The sequence below is a fragment of the Corythoichthys intestinalis genome, chromosome 15, assembly GCF_030265065.1.
Source record: "Corythoichthys intestinalis isolate RoL2023-P3 chromosome 15, ASM3026506v1, whole genome shotgun sequence".
NCBI classification, from domain to species: Eukaryota; Metazoa; Chordata; class Actinopteri; order Syngnathiformes; family Syngnathidae; genus Corythoichthys; species Corythoichthys intestinalis.
Genome location: NC_080409.1, coordinates 6,596,030 through 6,617,568, shown reverse-complemented (window position 1 = coordinate 6,617,568; position 21,539 = coordinate 6,596,030). Strand labels below are relative to the sequence as shown.

At 39.1% G+C, this 21,539-nt stretch overlaps 1 protein-coding gene across 8 annotated transcripts in view; it reads right to left on the bottom strand.

The window, feature by feature from the left end:
* aspg (asparaginase homolog (S. cerevisiae)) overlaps positions 1–21,539 on the bottom strand; it is a 71,381-nt gene that overhangs the window by 6,375 nt on the left and 43,467 nt on the right. For all 8 annotated transcript variants that reach the window (XM_057859095.1, XM_057859096.1, XM_057859098.1 and 5 more), the window contains 8 exons: positions 20,830–20,956; positions 20,630–20,742; positions 13,248–13,433; positions 13,067–13,180; positions 12,875–12,994; positions 10,372–10,467; positions 10,090–10,253; positions 1,589–1,675 (listed from right to left, as the gene is read on the bottom strand). In XM_057859095.1, coding sequence (XP_057715078.1) covers positions 1,589–1,675; positions 10,090–10,253; positions 10,372–10,467; positions 12,875–12,994; positions 13,067–13,180; positions 13,248–13,433; positions 20,630–20,742; positions 20,830–20,956 — 1,007 coding nt within the window. The remainder of the gene's footprint in view (positions 1–1,588; positions 1,676–10,089; positions 10,254–10,371; positions 10,468–12,874; positions 12,995–13,066; positions 13,181–13,247; positions 13,434–20,629; positions 20,743–20,829; positions 20,957–21,539) is intronic.

Genomic DNA, 21,539 nt, shown 5'->3' with positions numbered 1-21,539 from the left:
CAATGTCATGTGTGGAGGAAAAATGGAACAGCTCACCAACATCAACACCTCTACCCCCCCGTGAGGCATGGTGGAGGGAGTATCATGATTTGGGGCTGTTTTGCTACCTCAGGGCCTGGACTACATGCAATTCTTAATGGAAGAATGAAGAGAAACGTTTATCAGGATTTTTTTGCAGGAAAATCTGAGCCCGTCTGTCAGACAGTTGAAGCTAAAAAGAGGATGGATGCTGCAACAAGACAATGATCCAAAACAAAGAAGTAAATCAACTTCAGAATGGTTTCAGAAGGACAAAATACACATTCTGGAGTGGCCAAGTCAAAGCCCAGACTTGAACCCCATTGAGATGCTGTGGCATGATCTAAAGACAGGGATTCATGCTTGACATCCCAGGAATCTGACTGAACTACAGCAGTTTTGTAGAGAAGAATGGGCCAAGATTAGTCCTGATCAATGTGCCAGACTGATCTGCAGCTACAGGAACAATCTGGTTGAAGTTATTGCTGGCAAAGGGGGTGCCACAAAATATTAAAATGTGATGGTTCACTTATTTATTTTCCCCCCTTCTGCCATTGTTTGCATACTATCCTCATTAAAATATGAAAACCTATAAATGTTTGGGTGGTTTTAGTTAAAGCAGACACTGTTTTTTCATCTGTGTGATTTTGATAAAGATCACATTTGATTGTGATTTTATGCAGAAATGTGAAAAAATATAAAAGGTTCAGATACTTTTTCATACCACTGTAAGTAGTCCCAGGGTTATGAATGAGTTCTGTTCCTACGCTGGCGACGTAACTCGAATTTCCGCGTAAGTCAGAATAACCCTTTAAGTATCCCTAAATCTCAAAATAGCTATCCAAAAAGTCCTAAAGTATTGTATTTTCTTTAATGATGGAGGATACACTACCCTGTGGTCGCATTTAAGCTAGCAGACTTTGGTCAGGAAAATTATTGATCAAACTAGATGGACGTTTGAACACCAATTGTTTTGTGTCAAGTGTTTTACTGTCAGAATGTGTGTCGTTTTGAACATAAGGCTACATAAAATATGTAGAATAAATAGGGAAAATGTAAGGACGGGGTAAGCGTCCCCCCCCCCCCCCCCCCCCACACACACACACAAATCTATTCAAGTAAAAGTAAAAAGTATGGCATTGTAAAACTACTCTATGAAGTACATTTTTCCTCAAAAATGTTACTCAAGTAAATGTAACGGGGTAAATGTAACACGTTACTGCCCACCTCTGCATTGCAGTAATGATTAATATTGTTTCCAAAACTTGACTTGTTGATTTTCAGCGAACAAGGCAAACATATTCAGGATGATAAATCAGCACTACCTTGCTCTGCCTTGTTTTGGTTTTTTTTTTAGGGACATGCTTTTAGCTCACAAGTTGTAGGTTAGTGAAAAGTGAACATGTCTCCGGTGATTCAACAACCGTAGCACAATATACGGAGGAGTCCCAACGCCACCTTGTCAGGGAGCATTCCTCAAGTATACGTAAGTGCCAGAAAACAGGTTTGGTTTGTGTCAAATATGTAGAATGCGTTGGTGTGTGTGTGAGTATGAGAGCTAGAGAGAAACCTGCACAGTTCTGTTCCTGCCTCTTCCAACTCATCTCGGGAAAAGTGGGCTCCAGTCTTCCTCAGGAGCTTGACGACATCCTTGTGCCTATGTCAGAGGACATCGCCGTCAGTGTTATCATCGACTTAAAAGTTGTTGTTTTTTCACGTTGTAAATACTCTAGTCAGAAGTAAACGGTCCGCGGTGACATGTAAGAACAAGAGTATTGTCGCCCGCATCTTCCCTAACCGCCCGCACAGGAATCACCAGAAGTGTAACTGCACTGTACAGAAAATCAACAAAGAGATTTCATCATAGCATTGTGTCGGCCAATTGTTGGTTCATCCTTTCAAACTATGTAGATCTGCAGCTATTGTGTTCCAAATGAACTTTGAAACTGGCATAGGGCTGCGGGACTGGTTCTGAGGCCGTGCCTTCAACTATGCACCTGTCTCTTTAATTGACTGACATTTTAATTTGGTTAAATGACACTACTTAGAGGCAAATGTGCTGTGACATTTAGTCGTAGAATAGGAAGGCATGGAATGTTGGAAAAGGAAGTGAAGTGCCAAGGAAACACATAGCTTTCAAGTCTCCCGTTTTGGCTGCAAAAGTACCATACAGGTAGTCCCCGAGTTATGAATGAGTTCCGTTCCTATGCTGGTGACGTAACCCAAACCCTTTAAGTACCCCTAAATACCACCTAAACCTCAAAATAACTGCAGTGCTGGTCAAAAGTATTCGCACCCCTGCAATTCTGTCATATATTGCTCAATTTCTCCCAGAAAATGATTGCAATCACAAATGCTTTGGTAGTAATATCTTAATTTATGTTGATTGCAATTAAAAAACACAATAGCGAATGGAATAAAAAACAAATCATTATCATTTAACACAAAACTCCAAAAATGGGCAAGACAAATGTATTGGTACCCTTTGAAAAATATGTGATGCCTCTCTAATTTGTGTAATTGACAGGACCTTTGGCACATAACAGGTGGTGGTAATAACTAAATCACACTTGCAGCCAGTTAAAATTGATTAAAGTTGACTCAACCTCTGTCCTGTGTCCTTGTGTGTACCACATTGAGCATGGAGAAAAGAAAGAAGACCATAGACTGCCTGAAGACTTGAGAAGCAAAATTGTGTGGAAGCATGGGCAACCTCAAGGCTACAAGTCCATCTCCAAAGACCTGTTCCTGTGGCTACCGTGCGCAATGTCATCAATAAGTGTAAAGCCCATGTCACTGTGGCTAACCTCCCTAGATGTGGACGGAAAAGAAAAATTGTCGAGAGATTTCAACAAAAGATTGTGCGGATGGTGGATAAAGAACCTCGACTAACATCCAAACAAGTTCAAGCTGTCCTGCAGTCCAAGGGTACAACAGTGTTAACCTGTACTATCCGTCGGCGTCTGAATGAAAAGGGAATCTATGGTACGATAGCCAGGAAGACCCCACTTGTGACCCAGAGACATAAAAAAGCCAGGCTGAAATTTGCCAAAACTTACCCAAGAAAGCCAAAAACATTTTGGAAGAATGTTCTGAGCTTATTGGGGAAAGGGCATCATCAGAGTTTACAGGGGAAAAAATGGGGCCTTCAAAGAAAAGAACAGGGTCCCCACAGTCAAACATGGCGGAGGTTCCCTGATGTTTTGGGGTTACTTTGTTGTCTCTGGCACTGGACTGCTTGACCGTGTGCATGGCATTATGAAGTCTAAAGACTACCAACAAATTTTGCAGCATATTGTAGAGCCCAGTGTGAAAAAGTTGGGTCTCGCTCAGAGGTCATTGGTCTTCCAGCAAGACAATGACCCAAAACACACTTCAAAAAGCACTAGAAAATGGTTTGATAGAAAGCACAGGAGACTTCTGAAGTGGCCAGCAATGAGTCCAGACCTGAATCCCATAGAACACATGTGGAGAGATCTGAAAATGGCAGTTTGGAGAAGGCACCCTTAAAATCTCAGAGACCTGGACCTTTTTTCAGAGGTTGAGTCAACTTGAATCCATTTTAACTTCTGCAAGTGTGGTTTAGTTATTGCCACCACCTGTTATGTGCCACAGGTAAGTAACAGGTGCTGTTAAATTACACAAATTAGAGAAGCATCACATGATTTTTCAAAGGAAGCCAATACTTTTGTCCAGCCCATTTTTGGAGTTTTGTGTAAAAGGATAATAATTTATTTATTTTTCCTATTCTCATTAGTGTTTTTTCATTGCAAGCAAAATAAATGAAGATATTACCACCAAAGCATTTGTAATTGCAATCATTTTCTGCGAGAAATTGAGCATTATCTGACAGAATTGCAGGGGTGCCAATGCTTTTGGCCAGCAGTGTATGTACAGTATGAATAAGATACAACGTGCAGGTGTGGCAGAACAAGCCTGTGGGCCGCACATTTGACACCCCTGATTTAAATAGTTTCATGGCCTTTCCAGACTGCTTCTTATTATCGTTGTCATTTGTCGACATCGCTCCAAAAAATGATCAAGTGTATTATTTTTACTCCTTTTCATTCATTTATAATGACTGGCCTCAGGCAGAAAATGTATGCATCGGAGGTGTGCCAGATGACTGTTGTCCTATTTTAACGGTTGGCACTTCATGCAGCAACATGTTTCCTCATACCTGTCAAGTTTTGCATTTGAAAATAAAGGCAATTTTCCACGCTCGCTGTCTATCGACCTCAATCAAGCTCCAGTAATCCTCACATTTTAAAACAGGAGTACACGATAAAAATACATTTAAAGAAACAAAACAAGAACAAGAGCGGACTAATTAGTTAGGTATGAGAATACAGAGTTCCCGCAGGTCCTTAAAAAGTCTTAAATTTAAAATCCGGATAATCAAGGTCTTAAATTGTCTAAAATTTCATGAAAAACTGCAGTTGGTATTAAATTTCCAGATGATGGGTTTAATGCCTGGGAAATCACTGTCGTCTGCTGTAAAACTTTTTATGGTGTGTATTAGTTTTATTAATGGCCACGCACAAAATACGAAAGTATAGGAAAATCTGCCTGTACTTTAGAAATTTCAGACAGCTTACGGTCTAAACTAGCTTCTTAATCAGGCTGCAACAAGTAATCGATTAATAAATTAGCTGCCAACAAATATGATAACCGATAAAGTTGTAAACTACAGTTAAGTCAGGAAGCTTTAATACAATATTGTTTTTGAAGGAAATATTCCTCCATTTTGTCTTCATTGTTACTGACAATATGGCTAAAACAACTGCAAGGTAAATTGTGAAGTAATTGAAAAAAGTAACATTTATCGGATTACCGTATTTTTCGTACTATAAGTCGCAGTTTTTTTTCATAGTTTGCCTGGGGGTGCAACTTATACACTGGAGCGACTTATGTGTGTAATTATTAACACATTATGATATCATTTCACATGTTATTTTGGTGTTTTGGAGTGAGACTGACGGTTTGGTACACTTGTTAGCATGTTCTTTATGCTGTAGTTATCTGAATAACTTTTAATAGCTATGTTACATTAACGTATCACGTTCGCATTTCGTTGTTCATGCATCATGGAACATTATCATACTGTATTTGTATCACACTTATTTAGCATGTCTATTGTATTTTTATTTTAAATTGCCTCTCAAGATGACATATCTGTTCTAAGTGTTGGATTTTATCAAGTAAATTTCCCCCCAAAGTGCGACTTATACTCCAGTGCGACTTATATATGTTTTTTTCCTCTTTGTTGGACATTTTATGGCTGGTGCAACTTATACTCAGGCGCGACTTATAGTCCGAAAAATACGGTAATCGTTTAAGTAATCGTCTGATTAATCGATTATGACAATAGTTGTTAATTGCAGCCCTATTTGGGATTAATATATGTTATATGGTACGTTGTACGCAAGCACTGCATACGTCAACGACAGCGTCGGCAAAATTCTTAATTAGAATAGTTTTAGCTCACTGGCTGCCATTGACGCCGTGAGAATTCCAGTTCATTTTGACTAGATTGGACGTTTAGCGCTGTCAATGGCACTGAAACCATGGCATTCACAGCCAGTGACAGTCTTTTGTGGGCATTTACAGGTCACTTCCTGTTCATTTTGAGTCAATTCCTATTTATCTAGGGACAAGTGACCCGTGAATTCCTCAACATGAAAAGGAAGTGATGGAAAATCAACAGGAAATGATGTGAAATGCCCAAGAAATTAACTCACTGCCTCTATGGCCGTCACGCCCATAGAAAGTGTTCATTCGCTGCCCCGCTCCCATGTTAAACGGATTGGACGTCTAGTGGTGATAAACTCATTCCAATTCACAGCAGAAGGATGGAAAGAACTTGTTTTTCTATTCATTAGTTGTTTTGTAGAATATCCTTGAATGATTTCCTGACCTCGATATGGTAAGATTGTCGTTATCGTGAGCATTGTATCGCAAATCGTGAGCTCACTTCCCTAATGAAAACACTTTTCATTAGGAACAATAGGGGTCAAAGCTGTAGTCGCACATGATAGGAGGAAAAAACATTAGTGGGAGAAGTTTTTTTACAGTAGGGATGGGAATTGATACCATTTTTACGATTCCGATTGTTATCGATATTGCTTAACGATTCGATTCTTTATCGATTCTCTTATCAATTCTAATTTGGAAAAATGGACTGTATGAAGTTCTGGATTCAATATGTTTTATGGTTCATTTGCCTCAGGGTGTCGGTTAGAACACAAGAAGCGGAGAGTGGAGTTGGTCTTTGGCACTTTTAATCCAACTTGGCAGCAGGCACAACTATATAAACGCAATGGCACTTGATATGAGAATCACTCAATGAGCAGTTGAGAGCATTCTTGGAAAGATGTTGATGTATTTGTATGTGTGTGGAAGAAGACTGGAATGTGTGGGTATATGTGTGGTTCTAAAAGGAAAGAAAAAGACATCATATTAGTGCTGATGCAATAAACAATGCAAATTGACTGTAAAGCAGTCAACAACACACATACATGACTCGCACAGTATGATGAACACAAAGGTGGGGGGATGCGCGTGTGCGCGCACGACCCGGAAGCACGCTGCGTGCACGTGCGGTCATCTTGGCCATAAAAGTGGTGATAACTAAGCACTTAACACTCATTTGGATGTACAACATCACCTTAAGATGCTAAACTAACACATTCTCTCTTAACACAAATGTGCAATGCGAAAATAATGTAAACAATGCTCTCCTCGACGCAGCGAGGACGAACGGGTGCAACCAGCCGACGTAACAGTAAAAACACGAAACGGTCGCGCTGATGACTTATCATAAGAACTTTATGACATGAAGAGGAAATACTTACATTCGCTGATGGACGCACAGATTAATCCTCTAACAGGTGGCCGTCCTCTGCTAAAAATGCGCACCTTATGCCTATTTTCGGTCCCACAGTACGCAGCGCGTGTGACGTAGGACAATAACAGGAAGTAACTGATTGGTTGCTATGGGAACGAAAGCATACCCAAGGAACCTTTCTAAAAGGAGTATTAAAATTGCTAATAAAATATTTTAGGATTATTTTAGATACATATATGTTAAATTTTTCTTATAGAGTATTCGACGAGGAATATGATAGACCCATTAATAGACTTTTTTGGAAAAATCGCCATTTCTTTATGTAGTCTCATGAATAATGACATGGCCTGTGAAAATCGATGCAAAACCACTCGGTGACGAGTCTCCAGATTATACTTGGTAAGTGGTCCCTCTTTGAGTAATCATATAGTCTTACTTGCTGAGCCGGATATGTGTAACATGCGTAAATTACGTGATGTAAATTGTGCTGGTTGGAATCTATAAGAAAAACGTTAGATAAACTGCTAAACCATTCCATGGAGTTAAAACACACGGAACCGGTTCTCGATTCCCATCCATAGTTAACAGTGAAATAAAATTTGTTTTTTTTCTTCATCAGAAATTGTTGAGACATGTTTTTGCCTTAAATTATATTTTCATGGTCATAAAAATGTCTTAAAAAGCATTAAATTAAAGACTATCTAAATTACCTATTTAACTGAACTCATTATATGAGGCAATTAAGGTTGCTTAAATGTTGGTTGGGACAATTTGAGCATCTTCTAAAGTTGGTAGCATTATGTCCCTACCGTCCCAATGCAAACCTATGCCGTTGCTGGTATGGTGTTTTTCAAGAATACGGATACTATTGAAAAAAAAAAAAAAAAAAACAACGTATAGAATTTACTTAATAAAATTGAGTAAGTTCACGCTCAGTTTGATTGTATGAAGTTCAGCCAATTCTACTTGGTAGATATTATATAAATGTTTCAGCGATAATACACTCAGATAATATGGGTAAGGTTTACTTAACCTTTTAAAACAGATTATATCAATTACTATCATTTACAATTGAGTATTATTTACTCATGATTGTAGTATACGTATTATCATGTGTATATATATATATATATATATATATACATATATATTTAGGACAAAGTAAGCTTTTCATGTAGTTCAAGGCAGCATGAAAAATGCATTTCAATCTTGAAAAAAAAAAATCCTAGAATGTTTTTGATTGTAAGCCTTTTCCTCCAACCATTTTGTGTTTATATTTAGATGTTTGTTATAGATAAATATACTGTATTTAGTTCTAGAGACAAAAAATACATTAGTTTATTATTCAGAAAATATTTTGTAATAGAACTTTTTTATTACCGTATCTTTGGACTATAAGTCGCACCAGCCAAAAAATGCGCAATTAAAAGGAAAAAAACAAATATTAAGTTGCACCAGAGTATAAGTCACATTTTTGGGGGGAAATTTAATTGATAGAATCCAGCCCCAAGAACAGACATGTCATCTTGAAAGGCAATTTAAAATACAACAGAGAAAAACCGGCTGAATAGGTGTACGGTATGCTAACATTACATGACGCTAGAATTTAGATCGGGCCTAAAAAATCCAGCCCGACCTGATCGGCCCGCAGGTATTAAAGCTCGACCTGGCCCGCCGATAAATTAACTTGATTTGCAGGCCCGTGCCCGAAAAAACCCAGAAATTTTATGTTTTATTTATAGGCACGAGCCCGAAAAAAAAAAAAAAAAAGAAATTCTATGTTTTATTGGTGAGGACTCAGGAGGAGGAGGAAATGCGGGGATGTGATGCTTGGTTGCGTTTTGTGTGATCACATTTGTGACGATGCCTGTGCATACTGTATATGCATAATGATAACAAATTAAAGCCTGTCTTTTGTAGCGAATTCTCCCAGTTAAACAAGACTAAGATGGATATTCAATAAACATTTATATTGTTTATATTTGTGTGTCTGTTCTAACAGGCGGATAGTGGATTTGACATTCATCTCTTCCATTTGGCAGAAAAAAAAAACATTTTCTCAATGTTTAAATAGTCTACATATTTTTATGATAATTATAAATGCATTTACACAATGAAATAACACTGGTAAAGTTTGTTAAATATACTTCTCATATGAGACCAAAGCACCGCATTCGTTTCCATTCAGCGAAGCCAACACAGGTTTCTGTATAGCATCCTCAACAATTTGAATCGTTTCCATACCCCACTCTTACCGCAGTTTTTTGCTTTTCACTGTTTTTCATTCCTAGCTGCTGCATATAGAAAAGGAAATACCAGGATGCGAAGGGCGCCAGGGCGGGAGGAAAAGGTTAAAAAGAGAGCAGGGCCATGGCGTTCACGTGCGCAGGCATGCACAGCGCCTTCTCTGTTTTATCCAAATTCTTTATTTTATTTAACATCCATACATCGTTTTAGTATAACTATATGAATATATAATTATTTCAAAAAAAGTTAGCGAGAGAGAAGTCCGGCCTGACCCGACCATAAATAATCACGCATAAGTCGCTCCAGAGTATGAGACACACCCTCTGCCAAACAATGAAAAAAAACGACTCATAGTCCGAAAAATACGGTATTTGTATTTTTTTCCTAAAATGTAGTTCAACCAGAGATAAATAGATAGATAAATAAATAAATAATTAGATAAATAAAAAAATAGAGAGCGACAGATAGCTAGCTAGCTAGCTTTATTTATGATGCTGTATTAAGGTGAAAACATGAAAGCTTTTCATAGATGCATCAGAGTCATGAATTTATTATGCTAAATTCAGTTTAAAAAAACATACACAATACTATTTTGGTAACAAATGGTGGAGTAAGACATATAAAAGACATAACCATCTTTCCACTAAAAATGAACTATTTCAGGCTTTCATGACTACATCCCTAAAATCTTCATAGTTTAGCTTACCTTCATGAGAATCACCCGAATGCTCATCTTCCAGTGCCATTGACAGCGCTCAACATTTTGACTGGGCAGGGCGAACCAGTAAGTGAACTTATTTGGCCAAAAATGAACTAGTCTGGATTTAATTGCCAAAATTGTTGTGTTACGGGTGAAAGAACTTGACCTAAATATGTTGGCTCATGTATTAATCTCTACCAGTCCCTTTTCTTCTCAGCTCCCACTCAGCATTAACAAAAACAGAAAGAATTCAGATGACAGCAAGTCCTTTGCTTACCTGAAGCGCACAGCGTTGCGCAGAGGAGTGTCACCATTGCGATCTTTTGCATATACCGTGGCGCCGACCGTCAGCAGGTATTGCACCGTTTTAAGGTTTCCCTCGCAGGCAGCGATGTGCAGCGGAGTCCGTCCATCGTAGTCGCCCAGACACAAATTACTACCCTGAACAACGGCAAGAAAAAGGACATTGGTAAGTTCAGTGCTTTAAATTCACTGCCTGGCAATCAATTTGAACGGGCAGTCAACGTGAACGTGTGTTGCACATTATGGTATGACTTGCCATTTCTTTTAGGGTTTCTAAAGTCTCGATGTCACCAATCTTACTGGCTGCACATGCCAGCGAGGGTGTCAGAGCATCACGGATGGCCTCCAGCTCCTGTGGATACCATGAATTTAGATTTATATGTCCGTACGGGCCACATTTTTGTCATTAAATGCTTATTTAAAAAACAGTTTTCTTTGGAAAATAAATACCCGCAATGTATCCTAAGAGACTTTCTCAATTTATTTTTATGTGTTCGTACAATAAATGCAAGGGTCAAATGAGCATTCAAGTTCTTATTACTAAAATTAGTGGTTTCCTTTGTAATACCCTGGTCTCTGTATATAGCAGTAGTTCTCAAAGAGTACTTCTCAAAATAGGTGGCGCATGTGACCTCGTGGAACATACTTTTTTGCTGTACTAGAAAAAGTGTACAGTGGTATGAAAAAGTATCTGAACCTTTTGGAATTTCTCACATGTCTGCATAAAATCACCATCAAATGTGATATGATCTTTCTCATAATCACACAGATGACAAAACAGTGATTTAACTAAAATCACCCAAACATTTGAAGGTTTTCATATTTTAATGAGGATAGTATGCAAACAGTGACAGAAGGGGGAAAATAAGTAAGTGAACCATCACATTTAATATTTTGGCCGCAATTTAACACTTTGGCAACAATAACCTCAACCTTACGCTTCCTTTAGCTGCAGCAGATCAGTCTGGCACATCGATCAGGACTAGTCTTGGCCTAACTGTATCTACAAAACTGCTGTAGTTCAGTCAGATTCCTGGGATGTCTGGCATGAATTGCTGTCTTTATGTCATGCCACAGTCTGAATGTTGACTTGGCCACTCCAGAACATGTATTTTGTTCTTCTGAAACCATTCTGAAGTTGATTTACTTCTTTGTTTTGGATCACTGTCTTGTTGCAGCATCCATCCTCTTTTTAGCTTCAACTGTCTGACAGACGGCCTCAGATTTTCCTGCAAAAAAATCCTGATAAACGTTTCACTTCATTCTTCCATTAATGATTGGAAGTTGACCAGGCCCTGAGGCAGCAAAACAGCCCCAACTCATGGTGCTCCCTCCACCATACTTCACAGGGTGGATGAGCTCTTGATGTTGCTGTGAGCTGTTCCATTTTTCCTCCACACTTGACATTGTGCATTACTCCCAAACAATTAAACTTTGGTTCCATCAGTCCACAAAATGTTTTACCAAAACTTCTGTGGGGTGTCCAAGTGCCTTTTTGTGAACACTAAACAAGCAACAATGTTATTTTTAAACAGCAGTAGCATCTTCCGTGGAGTCCTCCCATGAACACCATTATTGGCCATAATTTTACATATAGTTGATGTGTGCACAGTGATTTCTGTAAGTCTTTAGCAGACACTCTAGGGTTCTTTTTACTCTCTCTGAGTATTCTGCGCTGAACTGCGCTGACGTCATCTTTAGTGGACAGTCACTCCTTGGGAGAGACGCAACAGTGCCAAATGCTCTCCATTTGCAGACAACTTCTCTGACTGTCGATTGATGAACATCCAGACATTTAGAGACTTTCCCAGCTTTATACAAATCAACAATCCTTGATCGCAGGTATTCAGACAGCTCTTTTGACCGAACCATGATGCACATCAGACAATGCTTCTCATCAAGACAATTCTTACCAGGTTTGTGTTTTATAGTGAGCAGGGCAGCTTTAAACCACTCGTCAGCGATTGGGCACACAAAATTGGCTTCAATAACTCTAAGTCTCCTTAGGCAGAGGGCTCAGTTACTTATTTTTCCCCCTTCTGTCCTTGTTTGCATGCTATCCTCATTAAAATATGAAAAGCTATAAATGTATTTAAGTGTAAGTGTATTTAGCGTTTTGCTTTGAGTTTTCATACAGTGGGAGACCGTCTCTTTACTCTAAAAATGTTTGCAGGCGACAGTAAGAAGCCAAATTATTTAAGACGTCACTTAAAGACAATACACCGAAATCACACTGATAAGCCGCTTGATTTTTTTTCCACATAGTACAAATCTCATGAACAAGATTTTTGTCTTTTTCATTTTAAGTGTTCCAAATCAATTATATTAAAAGTTAAAAAAAAAAAAAAAAAAAGAAAATTGCTGCTGTAATTTCATTCTTTTAATAAACCATGTCTCTTGCTATGGTCCGAGGTTTTGAACAGGTGTGATACTGGAGTGTGGCCACAGCACACACATCTGATGTTGCTCACAGTGGCCCCCAGTGTGCCCAGGGAGATTTTGATTCTGCTCAAACACATAAAAAAATTAGAGGGAACATTGCTTGTTACATGCAGTAGCCTAATGCATGTGGAAGACTTGATGTGTTTTATTGTGTGTTATTGATATAACTGTGTCAAAAGCAGTTTCTGTTGCAGTTTGGTGGTTTTAGGAGGTGGTGATCTTTATATGGGGGAGTTGCAACAAGTAATTCTAGCCACTTTCACCCCTGCAGATTTGGAACTTGACATTTAAGAGTTGTGTACTGGAACATTTCTCACCTCTTTGCAGCTAATGCTCAAAGACTTGGCAACAACTTGGATGAATCGACTGTCACTCAGAGTAAACTTAGCTCCGGCCAAGTCAGCAGTCATCTCACCTCGCAGGTTCTGGCTCATCATCTATATGCAAACGCATAAGCATATCTACATTTGTTCTTTGGTTGTTATTTTGGTGTAGATGTTGACACCAACCTTTTTTTTGGCTTCCATATCTAGATGTCTCTTTGCTAACACATAGGATAGCTTTGACAGGGCAGCCTCTGGAGTCATGTCACCCCCAGCTACCAAGCCAGCATCTGTCAATACCTGTGTTGTGAGTTAGCTTTAAATAAGGACCAAAATATGAAATTATTGATGGCTATTAGGGGACAACCTTGCCAGTAGCGTAAGATGTAGACACTGTCCCCCTCAGACACTGTGTGCAGTTAATGATGGTGACGCCAGAGTCGGTGGCCTTCCTAAACTCCTCCAACAGGTCAGGGCGGTTATCTGGGCCGTTTCCACTGCCGTACGTCTCTAGAACCACTCCCTCCATTGGTGGCTGAAGGAATGCCCTCACCTAAACAAAGAAATGATTGCATTGAAAATGTTTTTTTTTTTTTTAAAAATACTCGAAATTAACCGAACCACGAACCCCATACCGAGTAGGGGTGTGCCATCTTGGGCACCCCACGATTCAATTCAGTTACGATTCAGGCTGCTACGATTCGATTATTAAATGATGATGATGGCATTGACGATGAGCACAGTTATCACGATTATCGATGCATCGTACATTACTAAGTAATAAAGTAGCCAAACAAATTTATGTCCATTATTTATTTAAAATATCGTATTGGTTCAACAGGAATGATGGAAACACACAAATATAAAAGAAATGTTTATTGAATATGCATCTTACAGTCTTGTTTAACTGGGAGAATTCCTTACAAATTACAGGCTTTAATTTGTTATCATTATGCACAGGCATCGTTGCAAATGTGATCACCCAAGACACACTCACGAATCGAATCCCTGCATTTCCTCCTCCTCCTGAGTCCTCACAAATAAAACGTAAAATTTCGGTTGGGTTTTGGGCTCGGGCCTACAAATAAAACATACAATTTAGTTTGGGGTTTTTTCGGGCTCGTGGCTACATATAAAACATAAAATTTTGGGGGTTTTCAGGCTCAGGCCTGCAAATCAAGTGAACTGCTCCAGCTCAGGCCAGGTCGGCCTAGATTTTTTAGGCCCGATCTAACCTCCGTGGGTCCGTTAAAGGAGGGCAGCAGACGTGTCTTGAATTTCGTTCTGCTACGAGCGCCTGTCATAAAGTTACTATGGAAAATCATCGTTTTTTAACTTTTATGAATCGTAATCGAATTGTCACGTGTCAATTGCGATGCATCTAATAATCGATTTTTGGAACGCCCTTAATACCGAGGTACCGAACCCTGACTTTTGTGTACCGTCACACCCCAACTGGAAATGCATAAATTACAAACACTATTTTTGCAACTCTCTAATGCCCAAACCCATCCAAGCTCCTAAAAGCCCATCTGCTGGAGACTGCACGTATTCCAGTCACTGGGAGGCTGTGTGCCACGTCATTAGCCATGGCATACGACTAGAAAAGTCCGCAAGGAGAGCAATTAATCTAAAGGTGTGAGCGAGCGTAAAGTCACTTGGCAGTTAGCGCAAAATATGAGATGAAGGGGTCAGTAAAAGTGGTTACTTTTTGATGCCATAAGCACTTTGACAAGAAACGCTTGGCGCAGATTAGCAATGAAGCTTTAGCGGCGGCGACGTGTACAATAGTCTGGTGCCCCATCAAAACGACGCCTTGTAAAACAGTTAAAGCCTTGATGGTTGTACTGGGTTGAAGGAGCAGATTGAGACAGTAAAGTCACCCTCCTGGAGGCGTCGGAAATGAGAGCTGCAACTAAACGCTTCACTATCAATGCCAAGCCTTCCTCTTTACTGGGTGATTGGTCATGGCTCATAACGCCGTCCTATATGTCTCTGGGCTGAGCTCTAAAGGAGTTTACACCAACGGGATAGTAGCAAGTGGGATAATTGCACAATTAAAGTAAAGTTAACATTATTTTATTGCAGCGAGTGCAAACAAGAGTGCGCAGTTTGTCAACTTTGGATAACCTTTTGAGAAAATTCTTTACATCAATGCTGTAATTGCTTTCTTAGGAATAATTTTGTCAGTAGTATTGTTGTTTAATAGTAGTAGATTGCAGTGTTGTTCAAGTTACTTTTGAAAAGAGTTATAACATACTTCTCTAGAATGCAGTGTTGTTCAAGTTACTTTTGAAAAGAGTTATACCGTACTTCTCGGAGAAACTAACCAACTGACATTACTTTAATAGTTATTCAGTCATAGACTTCATAATGTATTGACGGCTCAGATCGGTCAAGCACTGCGCCTCGCATTCAAGTACGGGGCCGCCCCATCAAGAGGAGCTATTCACAAACATGCACGCAGATATCTAACGCCGGATTTTTATTTAAAAAGTACGAAAGCTGTACCAAATACAAACAGGAAGGATTGTCTCAGGAGTGATTTGTTCGAGGATTCAAGATGATTAATATATTATTTGTACCATGCATGCATTTTGAAACGTGATGAAAATCAATGGGAGAAATTAGCCGCTACTGCATTGGCATCATACAGTGTACCACAAAAGTGAGTACACCCCTCGCGCTTGTGCAGGTATTTAAGTACCAGTATATCTTTTCATGGGCCAACACTGACAAAATGACACTTTGACACAATGAAAAGTAGTCTGTATGCAGCTTATATAATACAGTTCATTTATTTTCCCCTCAAAATAACTAAAAAAAAAAAATATATATATATATATATATATATGTATATATATATATATATATAATCAGTATCTCTCATGGGGTCCCTCAGGGGTCTGTTTTGGGACCAAAATTATTTAATATTTATATCAATGATATATATACTGTATTTCAGTTATTGAAATTTATACTTTTTGCAGATGACACAAACATATTCTGTAGTAGTGAAAACCAAATGAACTGGTAACTACCGTAAATGAGGAATTAAGTAAATTAAAGAGGTGGATGGACATAAGTAAATTATCACTTAACTTAAATAAGACAAAGGTAATGATATTTAGTAACCTAAAATATAACTCAGAACTACAAATAAAGATTGATGGGGTCCCAATCGGGAATGTAAATGAATTCAAATTTCTAGGAGTTATTGTAGATAGTAAATTACCATGGAAACCCCACATCAAACACATCAAAACCAAGATCTCCAAAAGCCTGTCACTAATAAACAAAGTGAAATCATATCTTAATGACAGTGCACTCCGCACTTTGTACTGTTCTCTAGTGCTCCCATATTTCACGTATTGTATTGAAGTGTGGGGAAACACTTAGAAATCTACCATCAATTCATTAGTCACATTGCAGAAACGTGCGGTACGAATCATACATAAGGTCGGATTTCTCGATCACAACCACCGTTTATTTGCTCACTCAAAACTATTAAAAATCAAAGATCTTGTAAACTATCATACAGCTATAATGCTATTTAAAGCAAAAAATGAATTACTGCCACATAATTTACAAAACCTATTTAAGGTTTGTGACAATATCCATAGTCTGCGAGGCTCTGGAGATTTCATGTTGCCAAGATTTCGAACTACTTGCAAACGTTTTCGTGTGTCTGTATGTGGAGGGAAACTCTGGAACAATTTAGAAAATCATTTCAAGCAGTGTCAGAATATCCAAAAATTTAAATCATTGTATAAAAATATGGTCTGGTCTAGAGCTGAAACGAGTACTCGAGCAACTCGAGTAACTCGAGTTTAAAAACTGATCCGAGTAATTTTTTTCACCTCGAGTAATCGTTTATTTTGACAGCTCTAAGCATCACGTTTTGCTCGGACTACTTTTAATGCGGGACAACGTGCTGTCACGTGCGGAGAGGAAGAAGGAATAAAAAAAAACTTACTGCAGCCGACAGCCGCCACAAACGACGCCGACGTTGCTAAATACTAGCCCGCACGATGCTACGTTGGTACAGGTAGCGTCTGTTAAGTCTCATAGAGATCATTCATTCATTCATTTTCCATGCCGCTATTTCCTCACGAGGGTCGCGGAGGTGCTGGAGCCTATCCCAGCCACCTATGGGCAGTAGGCAGGGGACACCCTGAACTGGTTGCCAGCCAATCGCAGGGCACAAGGAGACATACAACCAATCACGCACACACTCATACCTACGGACAATTTAGAGTGTTCAATCAGCCTACCATGCATGTTTTTGGGATGTGGGAGGAAACCGGAGTACCCGGAGGAAACCCACGCAGGCACGGGGAGAACATGCAAACTCCACACAGGAAGGCCGAAGCCCGGGATTGAACCCTTGATCTCAGAACTGTGAGGCAGATGTGCGAACCACTCAGCCACCGTGCTCATAGAGATCACATGTATGTTAAACTAGATGCGCAATGACAGACTTGGCCGCGTCTGGGCAGCGTTAGTAAACAGCCGCCATCTTAAAGCAGTAGAGCGCTAAGCGCTAATAAAGAGCTCTAAGCGCTAATAAATAAGATTAACGTCACTGTCGCTACTAGCTCACGTAACGTTAGCCCTGCGGAGGGCTAGGTTTCAATTAATTATGACCACTGTCGATGCGTGGCTAACGTGTCTTACATACAGGCTTTAACATAACATAGCGATGTGGAGTGATGAGGGTGTAAAATAAAAACTCAATAATGCTAACTATCAATTTTAGCTCAGTAGTCATTGCTGGATAAAACACCAAGTAGCACTGGTCCCTAATGTGCTCCAATACAGCCTGTATCATACATTTATTTTGAACACTGCAAAAACTCAAAATCCTATCAGGACTTACAGTTTAGACTAACTTAAAACTTAACTAGAACTTAAAAATGGCTTGACACAAAGAGAAATTCAATTGAAACACGTGGGGAAAAAATCCTAACTTTTAAGTGATGTGTGTTATCAAGCGTAACGGAATTTTTAGGTAAGATATAAATATATATATATATATATATATATATATATATATATATATATATATATATATATATATATATTATATATATTTAATAAGATCTAAAAGTTTTTGGAGTGAAAGCAGTGAATTAGTCTTTTTTTAAAATTCTAGTTACATCTGAGTAGTGATGGCCAAATGAAGCCTCATGAAGCAATGAAGCTTTGCAGCCAATTGGTTTGCACATGTAGCAAAGCTTCATGGTGCTTCATTTACCCTATGGCGCCATCAAGTGGTCTAGAAGCCCAAGAGGTCAACATTGTTAAGAATTCAATGGCTATTTGCTTAAGACAAAGATATGAATGTGCTTGTGTTAGTAATTTAGTATGTGAACAAAATACAACAAGTGCTAAGGGTAATTAACTTGTTATTCATTTTTATTTAGAAATAATAGCTTTCCCACAGTGGCTGGCTTTAAACAGTTTCTTTTTTTTTTTGGAAAATATTTCACCAGCTTTAGAAAATATTCTTTCATAAGGCACAGATGAAGCTGGGGTGCAGAGAAATGTGAGTGCCAGTTTATATAAATTTGGGTAGGTATTCTTTTGTGCCTCCCAGTACACTAATGGATTGTTCATTCTGTTGATGTTTGGTTCAGATAGGTACACACACACACTCACATTTATATTAAAGTAGTTTTTCTCCCTTACCTTATTGAAAGCAATCAAATCAAAATGTTCCCATACAGGGGAGGATCGCTCTTTTCGCGCAGGTTCCATCGCAAGCAAAGGACAAGGCTCGAAAAAAGATTGCACTGGTTGCACTGTTGCGCACAGATGTAACAAGTACAGGAGCCCGAAATCCACAAAATGTGAGATAACAGGCGATCGCCATTGCGTTTTGCAACCAATTTATACCGTAGTCTGTCCTGTTTTTGCAATGTGCGGCAAACGTTGGATCACTTCCGAAGCACTCACGAGATTCAGCCGGCCGCCGGCTGCCGGCGAGGCTTCCCATGTCATCATTTCCGGGTTTTGCCGAAATGAAGCGCGCCTCGCTACAAGCTTCGTGGAAACCCCCCTCCCATTACTCGACACAAGCTTCGGAACCTCGGCTCATTTCGTCCCATCACTACATCTGAGATGCAATTGTTGGCTGTTTTCAACAATATACATTGAAAATGAAGACATTGATTGACTGAAAATGGTTCAAGATTAGCTGAAATGTCTTGTTTTCTCGTGTATATTTATAATTGCTCTTCACCTAAAAATATATTTGTTTTATCCGATTATTCGATTAATCGATAGAATTTTCAGTCGATTAATCGATTACTAAAATATTCGATAGCTGCAGCCCTAGTCTGGTCACAATATAGTGACATTTGCTGACAATGTGTGTTGCTGTTTTTGTCAATATGTGTAAATATTGAAATTATTGTGAATGAGCCAACATTAGTTGGTTGTCTGTTTCTTTTGTGTGTGTATGCTCGAAATAAAAAAGTTTCATCATCATCATCATCATCATCATCAAAATGTAGCCATTAATATCCAAGCCCCGGCAACAAAAGTGAGTACACCCCATAGAAACTATGTACATCCCTAAATGTCCAAATTGAGTACTGCTTGTCATTTTCCCTACAAAATGTCATGTGCCTCATTACAGGAGTGCTTTCAGCATTGCTGCAGATATTGAAGAGGTGGGGGGTCAGCCTGTTAGTGCTCAGACCATACGCTGCACTCTACATCAAATTGGTGTGCATGGCTGTCACCCCAGGAGGAAGCCTCTTCTGACAAGACAGACAGTACACAAGAAAGCCCGCAAACAGTTTGCTGAAGACATGTCAACAAAGCACATGGATTACTGGAACCATGTCCTATGGTCTGATGAGACGGACGGGCTTTCTTGTGTACTGTCTTCAGAAGAGGCTTCCTCCTGGAGTGACAGCCATGCACACTAATTTGACGCAGAGTGCGGCGTATGGTCTGAGCACTGACAGGTTCTAACAGTTCGCAATATTTACGTAAAATAAATGCTAACTGCACGTTTTTTTTTTTTTTTTTAATTTTAACCAAGAATCGAGACCAAAACCAAAAATTTAACCAAAAATTGAGACTGTTTTACGTCCCACATCTATAAAGAATTCTGGGATTTAAGCATCAATTCACAAGAATTTTCACCGGAAAAGCTGTTTACATCAGGTTGCCGCTAGCTACATTCACTAACAGACTAGCATTGTGCATCGACATATTTACGTAAAATAAACGCTAACTGCATTTTTTTTTTTTTTGCTTTTAACCAAGAATCGAGACTGTTTTGCATCCATATCTATAAAGAATTTGGGGATTTAAGCATTTATTCACATGAATTTTCAACGAAAAAAGTTGTCTTTGTCTGTGAGTCCTCTAGGTCAACTTTTGACAGCCTCGCCAACAATGCAGGCCCCCTATTTATCGGCCCTGCGCCCCGTGTTCCGTCAATACATTATGAAGTCTATGATTCAAGTTTTGAAAGTAACTGGGTGATTCTCATGAAAGCTATGCGTTATGGTAATGAAGGAAATTTACCAAAGCTAGCTTGAAATAGCAACATGCTATGATGGCTCATTATTTTTTCATCAACTATTTTTGCTCCCTACATTTTATTCACAGTAAATTATCGAATTGATTAATGTCTAAAAACATGTAATATTATACTTTATGGTAATTATCATCTATGGTGAGGAAGTCAGCATGGTGGACCAGCAGATTAGGATTCACAGGACAACTTACAGTAGCAGCAGTTATCCCCGGGAAGAGCCTTAGCAGGCCGACATTCCTGTTGAGCTCAGTGGATACTTGAAACTTCACTGTGGTATTTGCCCTCCACACAGTGTCCCAGTTAACTGCAAAAATAGTGATAGTAAAGATAAATGTCATCTGACAACATTTTGTTCATACGTGAGACTGCTCCAATGTGCTGCTTTACATACTTGCAATATCAACCTCCGCAGTGGCTAGAGGCGCCAAATTAGGTGATGAGAATGCGTTAAAACTCCCAGCATCCACTTTGGTCACACGATTTCCTCTGTAGAGCTTGTTGTAGAAATATAAGCACACCTGAGGAGAGGCGGATGATCTATTTTACTCAATGCACTACACTGGTCTTTGTAAGCACATACAGTACACTTATCTTTTAATGCACAACATACATTATACTCCACGGGGGAGTTACAACAAGGGGTGGTGGGATGTACAGTTGTGGTCAAAAGTTTACATACACTTGTGAAGAACATAATGTCATGGCTCTCTTGAGTTTCCAGTTATTTCTACAACTCTGATTTTTCTCTGATAGAGTGATTGGAACAGATACTTCTTTGTCACAAAAAACATTCATGAAGTTTGGTTCTTTTATTACTTTATTATGGGTGAACAGAAAAAAGTGATCAAATCTGCTGGGTCAAAAATAAACATACAGCAGCGCTAATATTTGGTAACATGTCCCTTGGCCATTTTCACTTCAATTAGGCGCTTTTGGTAACCATCCACAAGCTTCTGGAAAGCTTCTGGTTGAATCTTTGACCACTCCTCTTGACAGAATTGGTGCAGTTCAGTTAAATTTGATGGCTTTCTGACATGGACTTGTTTCTTCAGCATTGTCCACAAGTTCTCAATGGGACTTTGGGAAGGCCATTCGAAAACC